This window comes from Myotis daubentonii, chromosome 6 (genome assembly GCF_963259705.1).
Source record: "Myotis daubentonii chromosome 6, mMyoDau2.1, whole genome shotgun sequence".
Classification (NCBI taxonomy): Eukaryota; Metazoa; Chordata; class Mammalia; order Chiroptera; family Vespertilionidae; genus Myotis; species Myotis daubentonii.
In genome coordinates this window covers 74584917-74597730 of record NC_081845.1, presented here as the reverse complement: position 1 = coordinate 74597730, position 12814 = coordinate 74584917, and the positions used below count along the sequence as shown (strand labels likewise).

General features: G+C 38.5%; 1 protein-coding gene across 25 annotated transcripts in view; it reads right to left on the bottom strand.

The window, feature by feature from the left end:
* The window catches only part of DST (dystonin), a 440752-nt gene that overhangs the window by 56810 nt on the left and 371128 nt on the right, over nucleotides 1-12814 (bottom strand). For all 25 annotated transcript variants that reach the window (XM_059701312.1, XM_059701317.1, XM_059701314.1 and 22 more), the window contains 5 exons: nucleotides 12421-12662; nucleotides 11294-11500; nucleotides 3411-3530; nucleotides 3124-3231; nucleotides 1225-1443 (listed from right to left, as the gene is read on the bottom strand). In XM_059701312.1, the coding sequence (XP_059557295.1) occupies nucleotides 1225-1443; nucleotides 3124-3231; nucleotides 3411-3530; nucleotides 11294-11500; nucleotides 12421-12662 (896 nt within the window). The remainder of the gene's footprint in view (nucleotides 1-1224; nucleotides 1444-3123; nucleotides 3232-3410; nucleotides 3531-11293; nucleotides 11501-12420; nucleotides 12663-12814) is intronic.

The window sequence follows — 12814 nt, the reverse complement described above, 5'->3', positions numbered from 1 at the left end:
CTAGGTGCCTACGTGGGTGTATGAGTGTGCATGGAGAAAGGGCTCCACAGGAGGTGTCTTTTGCTTCATAAGTAACAAAATGATTCCTGATAGCATTATACTACCATAAGAGTCCAGTTTTATGTATGCTGGAGTTACCTAATGTAACTTCAAAACATCTACCATTTGGTGACATGGCTCTTGGAGCCATTTTTCATTCCTGGCTAGAATGAATTGAAAGGTGTTCCCAAAAATAGCTGAAGAGGATATTGTGAAGTTACAGAGGACAGCCACTCTAGAAGGGGGCGAATAGTCTGAAAAATTCAGTTTGAACAATTTGAAGACTTGGCTACACAGTTCTACAGTTCCTTTTATAGAGAAAATCATAAATTTGTTTTGAAAACTGAAAATGAGGCAAAAATATTAACGCAACTTTGAAATTTTCAAATCAATACCTGATTTTATGCTAATAATATAGCTACTCAAAACTCACCTCAGAGTAGAAGAAATCCATGAAACATTTCATATTAAAAAGCATCCAATAGATAGGCATCAGGATTTTTGTCACAAATAAACCTTTACACTAAATTCAATTAAATTCTATATAGTTTGTAAGTCTTTCTCCTGCTGAATGATTTAGATAGAACTCCATAAACGTTCCATTTTTGTATTAGTGTTCTCTAAAGCTCTCTTCTAAATAAATACTTCATTTAGAGATATTCTTCAATGCCAATACATTGAAAAAGTAAACAAACAAGATTTGTATGTCAGATACTTCAAACAATGATGTAATATATTCCGAGTTAAACTTTATGCGTGCGCGCACATGCACACCCACACACCCACACTGGGCCTCTAGTTACATATAAAATATAAAACTTAGTCAATATGTATAAATTAAAAGCAATCAAGATGCACAAATTAAAAGTGCTTCAAAGGCTTATTTCTCTAACATTGTAAATGGAAATTGCTTTTATACCCAGATGATTAATGCTATATACCGTCCCATAAAAGCTGTGATATAATTAATGACATACACAATGTGATCTTTCCACGTGAGTCTTCTCACTGCAAAACTGGGTAACAGGTAAGCAACTCTGAGGTAAGTGAACTGTGCAGACCAGAACAGAATACTGCTAAAATGCCCTACTCATGTAAGATGTCTAACTATATTTAGAAAAATGTCATAAAAATCATGATTCTCTTTCAGTAGGGAATACAGCATTCCTTTGACATGGAGCTTACCCGGTGTTCTTCCTGTTGTTGTCTGAGAGTTTCATACTCAAGGGCTGGGGCAGGGAGCTGAGAGATGATTCTTTGTGTTTCTGTCAGCCATGGCCAAAGTTCTTCATATGTTTCCCAGAACTGGTTAACCAAGGACTGTGCCCGTTCCAGCTGTAGATATCTCTCTGAGTTTATCTGGCAGATGGAGTCATAGTTCTTCAATATCTTGTCCAGTTTTTTCTAGAAATAAAGATGATGAAATGCGTGTAACTGGTGAGGTGGGCCAAGCAGCACATGTACCCAAGAACGTTTGGTCCAGTACTAGACTCCTGGTGCCGAGGAGACACTCAATAATGTAGGTTAAAGGAATAAATCAATAAAAGCTATTTATATTTTAACTGTTACTATGTATTAAAAAGTTCATTTTAAATTAAAAAAAGGCCCTCTTGGTTCATATCCATGTTTCTGCATGTGGCAGGATTTCCTTCCTTTTGAAGGCTGAATAATATTCCAGTGTCTGCTAATATGAAGTGTTTTTAACACAATAAAAAAAACACCTATACATATACATATGTAAGCAATAGCAAAAACGTGGAACATCTTAAAAGTACAATGATTAGAGATCAGGCTGGTAAATTATGATATATTCATATAGTAGAATTCTACACAATCATTTAAAAATCATGGAATTTAATGACATAACTTCACAAAAAAGATGTTAAGTGAAAAATACCAAAATATAAATAAATAAACACAAAAGCAAGGCCTCAAATTTTTATAAGTAAGACAGTGACCTCTCTAAATATAATGAGCAAAATTCAGTGTCTTCTAGGTTAGAAAACATCTCCTGAGTCTAGCAACATTTACATTACTTTCTCAAAAAAAAAAAAAAAAAAAGGACTACCTTTCACTAATGAAATTATAGGAGGAACTGCTAGTCAGAAAAATTAATTACATATATTAGAATAAATGTAGAACATTATGCTATCCACTGATTTCATGGGGTGGTCACAGTGATTTAGGTTATGGTATAAATCCACATCATAAACTAATAGCAGAAGATAAAGCACAACAGTGGTCTAATGAACCACAGAATGACAGAAATTATTTCATGATGACCTGTGCTATTCATGTCAGAATTTTTACAAAAATAATAAAGGAAAGATTAAATTATAAACAAGTAAATTGCCATTGTGGAGGATAAATAAATGAGAAAGTATCAATATATAGTGTACACTGTATTACTTATCTATGTTATATCTTAAAAGAAATGCATACCCTTTAAAATGTGATGTTAGGCATAGGCATTTATATAATTTAATTTTTGCCATGAAATATTTTCCTATTAGAAGTGTTCATTTCTTTAGGCTGTTCAGATGTCAGAATGTGAAATAATGCGGCTGGTTTTCCATCAATTTAAAGAATCATTAAAACTACATAAACTGGATGCTTCCTGAATTACTCAGCTCATTTTTCCCCCCTATACAGCTTACAGTAACTTCTTACAGCATGGATTTCAGCATTAGAGAGAACCACATACTCTGGTTTTTCTTCCAACTCAAGAGGCCCAAATGTTTCTGAAGTATGTAAACAACAGTTGACATTTATAATAACAATTTATAACAATAATAATGGCAATAATACAGCTAACATTAATTGAATGCTTAATGCACACTAGTTAATCAAAAGCTCAAATTTGAATAGCTTTTCTGTATATTATAAAGATTGCCCCAGGGTGACTCCCTTAAGGAATACTCCTTTCATTGTTATTCTTGAAGCTTGAAAAATGCATTTGCAACTAATGATTTAGCTGTTTAAACGGCAGCTGTGGATAAAGGAAAAGTGCTTTCCTAGAGCTGAAAGCTCAACAGATGCCTTTATTCAAGAGTGTCACTACCAGTCACAGAGACAAGATTATACCTTCATTGATTGCTTTTCTTCTTCACTGCACGTGGTCATGATTTTATGTCCAGATTTAACAAGTTCATCAATAATATCCTTGTGTCTCAAAATTTCCATGGTAAATGCCTGTGATTTACAAAAACGGAGATTTTTTTTTTTAAAGAGAGTGTAAGAATAAAATGAAAATAATTAGGCAAAGTAGCTGAAAATATCAAGCTACACGAGTGGAGTTCAGCAAAGTCAAGCATGCGAGCACATTTTCTAGCCGAGCAGATAATGGAGATGTAATTGGAAATGCCCTTCACCTTTTGAACCTGCAGCTGAGTGGCCGTCTGGTCTTGCTCAAGCCTGATGTCACCCAGAGACATCAATTTCTTTTCTGTTTCAGTAATCCAGGATATCTCGGCATCGGCCGCTTGGTCAAACTAAACAAAAGATAAATAATTAGGTCAGCAAGTTCCTGTAACTGGTGCCAGAAAAATACCTATGTACATATCTTTTAAATATCCTTATTACACAAGTGGAAAAACCTGAGCTTATCTCTTCATTGCATCCTGAAATGATTCATGATAATGACTGAAGTTACAAAGAAAAGAAAACAACTTTCACAGAGTAATTAAACACAAGCTCTGAAAGCATGTTGAATCCACAGCACGGCATCCGTGATTTTAGGACACCTAACACTGCTGCCTTCCTCTGGTAGTCACAAGCATATTCTCCCTCGGAGCACTATCCAAATTGGACAGCCATAAAAGTCAATAGCTGAACACCATCTTTCCATCATTTCCTCATCACTTTAAACCATATGATATGCAGGTAGCATTCTGCTATCAAAGTACACGATTCCTAGCAAAAAGAAAAATGAAATGTTCCCGTTTTTTATTATCTGTGTGTGTATAAATGTATGCATAATGTGTTTCTATACATAGAGTATGTCTCCAAATGACTCATGTACAATTTTTTACGCCTCATTTAATAATAGCAGAAAACATATTCAAGAGCTTTCTTAAATATTTCAAGATATTTTTGTTTTCCTGATCATAATAGTAATTCATGGTAGAAATTCATACGATACAGAAAAATATGCAGAAGAAAATTAAAAACTAGAGGGAATACCATTGGTATTTTAGTGAATTTTCTTCCAGGAGTTGAGAAAGGTTTTTAAAGGTCTGTATAATACTGTATAAACAGTTTCATATCCTGCTTTTTCATTTATTATGAACATTTCCCATGGCATGTTCTTTTATGTGTGATTTTTAAATAACACCATTGTATTCTAGCATACTTGGATATTTTCATTTAGGGACTCTGCATTTTTGTGTGTGATTATATAAACAACCCTGTAATGAATATCTTTGTATATGACTCTCCATTGGCATCTCTAATTAGTTCCTTAGGGTAGATTCCTAGACGTTGGACCATTTTCAATACCTTACATCAGATAAGCCCCAATGCCCTCCAGGGCCAAGCACTTATCATGGACAAGTAAAGTGAGTAAGTGACACCACAAGCACCAATAACAAATGGCAACTAACAACAGCCTCAGCTGGAAAATTTAACGGGGAATGGACATTGTGAGTATTCAAGTCCGGTACTGCCAGACCTTCTAATTTTTTAAGAGAACCTGGAAATCCAGATGGGGGAAGAGGGATAACTAGGTGGAGAGTGAGAAGGGTGGGGACAAGAAACTAGACTGAAAAAGAATTCACACTTTTAAGAATCTATGCAACATTATGCAGACTCCTGAGAGGATGGAGTGAAAAAGAAAAAAAATCATCGACTAATTCAGCAGCTTCAGATGTGGAAAAAGAAGTCTCCTTTAAAAACACATGGAAGAGTCCTCTGTGCATGGATTACTAGCTAACATGGTTAGAAAGCAGATGTGTTATGCTAAGTGAAATAAGCCAGTCAGAGAAAGACAAATACCGTATGATTTCACTTCTATGTGGAATCTAATGGACAAAATAACAAACTAGTAACAGAGTCATAGATACAGAGAACAGACTGACAGCTGTCAGAGGGAAGGGGGGGGGGGAGGGCTGTGTGAAAAAGGTGAAGGGGTCAAGCAAAAAAACAACAAAAATCTCATAGACACAGACAACAGCATGGTGGTTAGCAGAGGGAAGGGGGGTGGGGGAGGTAGAAGAGAGTAAAGGGGGTACAAATGGTGATAGAAGGAGACTTGACTTTGGGTGGGGAACACAATACAATATACAGATGATGTATTATAGAATTGGACACTTGCAACCTATATAATTTTATTAGTCAATGTCATCCAAAAAATTTTAAAACAAGACCAAGAGTCTTCTATGCATGGATTATTAGCTTTAAAGCCATATACTGTACAATGGAACTTCAAGGTAGAACTTCATTACATGACTCACTTAAAGAGCACAGAACTGAAAAAAAAAAACAGTCCAGGCCTTCTACCTGAGTGCAAAAGATATCCGAATAAAATTCAACAGTAATGATTTGTTTTCTTCTACTGGTCCCTGAAAAAATAAAGCGACACAACATCCCTCTTATTTGTGTTCAAGCAATTTTTAGTATTTATATGACAGTCCTAATAAAGAAATTCAGGCTGTTAGTGTTAATATTAGCTTAATAACACATCTCCCTCTCTTTAAAAAAAAAGTAGCCAATGAAAAACAGTATGATGATACCATCCAAGTTGCCAAAATGGAAAGCTGAAACTCAAACACTGTTTCTTTAACCCAGGCAAATATTTGCTCTGCTGAAAGAAAACAAGCCTTGCAGCAGAAATTTCCCTTCTGTCTTTGAATGTTTTTTTTTTTTTAAATTAAATTGACAAATATTTATTATTTAGCAACAAATGGAATAGCCACAGGGTCTACATTAAGCAATTTACAGTTAAGCAAGGCATTTTATTTAGCTCTGTGGCTCTTTTAAATGACTGCTGAACATGGGTATTTCTATTGAACCATGAAAACTGCTTATTTTACATGTGAGCAACACGAGAGCAAGATTAACAGACAAATTTTAATAAATTTGCCCATGGCTCATACAAGTAGTAAAAAGTGACTTCAAATGAATTGTGGATAATCTTAGCATTCGTAACTGCATTCTGGGAAATACTTTAATAGTATGCATCATCAGTGGAGTCTAGTCATCAGCCTTGGCTACTATAGCTCCTTTCCTGTTATCAATAACTAGGTTAATTACCACGGTATCACTATTATAGATGAACTAGAATTTCAGAATGTTTCACAAGTTAAAAAAAAGACATTTTATTTGGCTATCCCTAAATATTCCTGTAATACACTCTCTAAACTGGTAACAGCCAACCTTCTACTGAACACACTAAGTGCTTAACATGTATTCTCTCTTTTAATCCTGACAACTCTATAATGTATTACCAGTAACTCCATTTACAGCCGAGAAAACAGGCAGAGAGAAGTTCACTGAGTTACCAGAGATTTCCCAGCTAGTAAATGCTGGATCTGAGATTTGAACCGACGTGGTCTGACTGAACCCCAGAGGCCGCAGTCTTAGTTGCCCAGTTTTGCCCTTTTTTCTTGGGCTCCGTGAGCTAAAAATACTCATCCGATGGCACCAAAAAATGGCTCAAATGCCACAACAGTTAATAAGGGATAGGTTTTAACTTACTATTTAAACATTTGTCCAATCTCTGACAAACTGCTTTCGGACTTATCCAGAAAGTTTCTCTTGAGTGGCAATGGAGGTTTGAGAGTGATAAGGAACCTTAACCTCAAGGACATCCTTTCCCTCCCTTCCCCTGGTGAGGATCTTATCACTTTCTTTTGATTAGCACTTCCTTCCACTTTGCTGCACATTATTCATAACACAGCCTGTATTTTCCCACCCCAACACCTGGCGGGTCTAAACATATCTCACTTCCGTGGGAGAGGTTTCCTTCTAGTAACTAAGTTCTTTAAAAGAAATAAACAGGTGTTATGGTGCTATTTTTCTCCATGGCTGATTCCAATGAGTCGTTTATTTCAATTGCACCCAAATCACCAATACATGTGCCTTTATACTGAGGTAACATGGTCTGCTAAAATAAACCAGACAATTAGAACTCCCAAGGAGATGGACACGTTTTAGCAACTTTCGACAATTGTACATTTATAAGAGGTAAAGGACAACAATGAGCTTCTCTGAGGTTTAAACAATGGCTGTGGTCAGAATTCAGGCTACAAGTCTGTACATCTCTTAAGCAAAAGCGCCTCTCCCATTTCCACATGGCTGTTTGGTTCAATTTGCAATTCAATAAAGAAAGCAACAAAGATGTGTTACTTTGTGTAGGTTTAACATGTAAAAATATGTACTTTCTAACTCAGAAAACGGCATTCAATGTTAGGAAGCAAGTGTCTTATTCTGTTTTCTTTCTTTTTTATTTTATAAAGCTCACCATCACTGTTTACTAAGCTGCCTTGTCCACTCCAATTTTTCCTAAAAGTAATAAATGAGTCAATTCTTTTTTAAAAAAGTATTTTCTTCAGAATATCAATACCTACAAATCTATAGTCAGATTTGGGGACTAGTTGACTGGTAGCACTAAATGTATACAGTCATCACTCATTTGCACATAATTGAGGCTGCTCAATTGTTTCCCAAATAAATAAATAAAAATCACTCAAATTTACATAAGGCTCTTGGCCCTATTATTTCAAAATTTAATGACACATCTTTTCAAAACTGCGGTTGTGATATAGGATTAACAAGAAAAACCTATCCATGCCAGTGTGAGCTTTTTAAAAAACTAAACTTATATAGGGCAGTTAGAAAGTACATGCTAACTAAAAGACATGCTATATGCTCCCTTCCCTTATGTCTTCAAACTTTAATTCCTTTTGATGTTTTCCTGGACATCTTTCATGTCAATATTTGGAAGCCAATACACTCTGATAGTGGCCTGACAGTTCACAAATTCCCTATGCATTTGTTGAATTCCAAAAAGCAGGGTATCTATATATATAAAAGCCTAAGTGACCGTTGCAACCGAAACAACTGAACGGACAACTGAACAGGCTGCGTAGGGCGACCAGGCCAGCAGGGGAGGCAGTTAGGGGTGGCCAGGCGGGCGTGGGGGGGCGGGCGGTGAGGGGCAACCAGGCCAGTGGGGGGTGAGGGTGGGGTTGGGGAGTTAGGGGTGACCAGACCAGTGGGGGAGGGGGCAGTTGGGGGCAACCAGGCCGGCAGGGGGGCAGTTGGGGGTGACCAGGTCATCATGGGGGGCAGTTAGGGGTGATCAGGCAGGTGAGCAGTTAGGAGCCAGTGGTTGTGGATTGTGGGATTGGGCCTAAACCGGCAGTTGGACATCCCCCAAGGGGTCCTGGATTGGAGAGGGTGCAGGCTGGGCTAAGGGGACCTCCCCGCCCCCCCCCCCCCGGCACAAATTTTGTGCACCGGGCCTCTAGTAACATTATTAAGGTACTGGATCTGGATCGGTTATGTAAACAACCTTAATGTGGCAAAAGATGAAACATCCTAAGAGCAATTTGCTTGGAAAACAGGTATTCAAAATTTAGTTTAATTTAACCAGGTTACTCCAAGACAAAACATGAAATCTACAAATTTAAATATTACCAAGTCATGTTCAAGACACATATCCTCACCCTGTCACTGGTGGGTGTGGTTATCTTGGTGGTTGGGATCTGGGATGGAGTAGTGTTATTAACACAAAGTGTATGTGTCTAAAGACATGTCTAAAAAGATGGGCTGTGGTCAGATCATGTCCATGTTTTACAAGGACAAGAGACAGAATGGTAGATGATTTGTATATACCACAAAAAGTATACAGTATAGAACGCGTGGCTAATATCAGGTCTGAAGATTTTTCTTTATTTTGCATCACATGCCTTTTATACTTCATGATGTATTATCACTGGGTAAACAGAAAACAAAGGTCTCAGTATCAAACTGCACTCCGGTCCTAATTCAAAACATCTTTATGTGGGAAAAGTTGTAAAATAATTGCAGTGACATATTACCTCCTTTATAAACCTGAAAATTACGAATGTAGAAACTACTCTTTTGAGTGTGAAACTAAAATCTCTGCCAAATCAGAAAGGCAGGTTCCAAATTCTTCTTAAACTTGCCTGGAGAGTGGTCTCCACGATCCTTTGATGTTGCATTCTCATGGCTCCCAGTCCTTATAAACTGGAAATAGCCTCACTACATACTTCCATTTCCCTATAGCAACGGAACCCTCTTTCAGATTAATGAAGGAGGTGAGGGAAAAAAGGACCGCCCCCAGGGTTTCCCCTCCCTGTGTAATTTATAAGGAGACACTCCAGGGTGGTAAAATGAGGTCTGGGTGAAATCGGTTGTGGCTCCACCACATACTAGCTGTGGGACCACAGGCTGGTCACTTCACCACACTGCACATTTTCCTCCCAGCTCTAAACCGTGTCCTTCCTTCCTTCCTTCCTTCCTTCCTTCCTTCCTTCCTTCCTTCCTTCCTTCCTTCTTTCCTTTTTTTGATGACTTAAGTTCATTTTACTGTTTTGTGGGGTGTTTTTTTTTTTATTACTAGAGGTATTCCATTGGACAGACTTGCAGGCATTTCAAAGGAATGCACACATAAATGCAGAACAAATACAGATGAACAACCAGAAGATATTAATGACATGAACATGAGCTGTATGACCTGCTGATACTAAGATACGTTTACTATCCACATTCTCTCTCTCTCTCTCTCTCTCTCTCTCTCTCTCAGAAGGTAGGCTGGGAGGACAGGAACCACTTGTTTACACATTCTTTCTTCCACGAGTTTGTCTGTATTCTTTCAGAAAATCTTAACATTTTCTACAAGGAATTATTTTTATCAGAAAAAAAATAATTGTGATTTTCCTAAAGGATATATATTTTGGGTTCTAGAAGTGTTTTGGAAACCACCTGCGAAACCTGGAATAGAACTGGACACATATTTGAGCTCACTAACCAACACAAGCTCAGCCTGTCACCTTGCCCTTAGTACTATCTTGCTGCACTGAGCTAGCCAACCACAGTTAACTACTCCCAAGAGAACAGAATATTTGTTTTGCTATTTATAGAGAAGTCTGCAGAGCCAATTCTGAAACTTTGGAATAAATTTCAGTGGGAAAAAAAAATTTGGTACTTTCAACTAATTGAATAAACTTCACAAACAAGCACACTTATTTCCTTATAATAATGAGGCATACAGTTCCCCCAAGATTTGAAAACAGTCGTGGAAGTACATTCCGCGGGCATGAATGCCCTCCCCCGCAAACATTTCTTAGGCAGGCCTTCTGCTACCATTGTACTTTGTCTGCTTCTGTGACTCCCGAGCGCAGCACTGAAATGAGCAGTGAAGCATGTGCCCCAGAACCGTATAAATCACACTCTGACGGCAACCTTAGAAAATTAATTTCGGATGCTCCCACACAGTCTGCTTGATTTGTGCTTCTTGCTCTTGGCTGGTACTAGCGAAAGCTTAGTCAGACACCTTCTCACGCTCTGCTCTACAGTCACTGCACTCACCCCATCCCAGAAAGTTGGCAATAAGGCTCTGATGACTTAATGTAAATATCCAGCGATTTCAATAAAAGTTAATCAAAACACGTATTATAAACTTCTATTTCCAGGACCCCCCCCTTTGTTGGCCACAGTTTTCTGAGGGAGCTGTGGCTAATAGTCGGGTGCCTATAAAACTCTCTGGAACTTCAACTCCATGTGAGTCACAGAGAGATTGAAAACTATCATTTTCCCCTTCACAGAAAAAAGCCCTACCAGCACAACTCTGTCCTTGTTAGAAAGACTACAGCCTCTCTCTGCCATAGCTCCATGCAAATGACCAGTTAATAACTGATGTACATGATAACTCAAAATATTTACTCGCATACAGATTAGACTTAGCCAATGCATAACATTAGCATTCGTCATGTGCATATATGTGCTCAAAAAGAGTTTTCTTTGGAAAGCAGGACTGATCTACCCAGTGGCTGATCTGGTGAGGATCCATCTGGGAAACAGAGAGGCAGATGGCTGCTGACAATGTGCAGATTAGCCGTGCCCCTGCACTCAGATGTCAAAGTAACCAAATTCTTTTCAAATCCCTCCTTTCACTTTTGAAGCAGAACCAATGAATGAAACACTATTATCGGAAATCTTTGTTCAGGTAAAGGCTCTGGGAACAACTGGGGAAAATGTATTGCCTAGACAACAAACCACTAGCCCCTACCTGCTGTGATCTCAGAATGGCAGCATCGATCTCCTCCACCTTCTGAGTGAGGGTGTCGCTCACTAATCGGTAGCGCTCATTGTCCTCCGCCACCATTTTTTCAAGCCCCTCCCTCGCCCTCCAGGGCACCAGTTCCAGTAAGGCGCTGCTCACTTCATTAAGGGAATCCAATAAGGCTTTGCAGCTCTTAGCTTCCTTTTTCAGCTCCTGAAAACAGAATTAAGAAAGCATACAAACCTGTGGGTAAATGCTTACATGTCTGAACAGGCTTCTCCCCTAAATGTATTTGGGGCTAACATGCTTTGCAGGCCAAGAATGCGCTGCATTGGCGCCCTGAGTTTCAGCTAAGTTCTAGAAACCTTTGTTATTTCAAGCAAAAGGGAAAGTGTTTCCTGAAAAGTTCTGAAGGACAATTCATTTGTCAACATGGCAAGATTTCACCCTTGAAATTTAATCTGAATGTCTATAAGGAAACAAAACCAAGCAAGTTATCTTGTATTATTCTTTGTTGTCTGGTAACCTCTAAGTCATCAGGTACCCTGGAAGTAAAATAAAGAGGGAAGTCCAAGCCAGAATCAAGTGACCCTCGAAATAAGGACACACTGGCTTTAAATCATCCCAGCTGAATCATAATAGGCTCAGCAAGCCTGACCTCACCGACTCCCTTTCCCCCACATACGATCATACTTCAGGGATGATAAAGGCAGGCTGATATCTCTGAAAAAAAGATGATTAGCAAGGTAGAAGACCACATTTGCAATATAATTTTAAAAGCCACCTCACATTATGCATCTGTCTCATAAAAATAGTGTTATTCTAACCAAATTACGTGCATCTCTGCAAACGGTGATCCTTTTCCTTGATTTTATTTTTCTGTTTTCATCATCCTGTCTCTTGTGTAATAAACTGTAAGACTCTGAAAATAAATTATAATACACTGTTTTCATCTCTGGGTTCCTAAAAGTTTACACAGTTGACCTGCTGCCAATTTCTGTTGGGTCCCCGCCCACCAAGGCATCCTTTAGCATACTAGTAATGACACGAGAGAGATATCACTTCATTCCTGTGTGAATAAGACGCCCCCTCAAGATAACCAACGGGTCCAAGGTGCATAAATCAGAGCATACTTTTTGTCGCGCTTGCGCTCGGCTTGCAGCTTCTCCCTTCAGAGCCTGAGTCTCATATGAAAGCAATTCCACCTCCACTCTGTCCAGCCAGGTGCAGAGCTCCTCATGTGCGCAGTGCAGCCGGCTTGCAAGCTGCAGGGCCTGTTCCAGGGTCTTGGCTACATCCGTGCTCAATTTAGTAATGTCTTTGTACCTTGCTTTAATGGCTTCCAATTTATCTTGAATTATTAAAACTTCATCACCTAAAATTTCAAAGGCATGTTATAGCTCATGAAAGGAAAAAGAGAGGAGGCAAAAGGAAGGGTTTCTTCAGATATTATTATATACTGATGAGATTTTCTGGGGGGAAGGGGGGGCTTTAGAAAACATTTTTCTAAAGAAGTTCTGACCCACC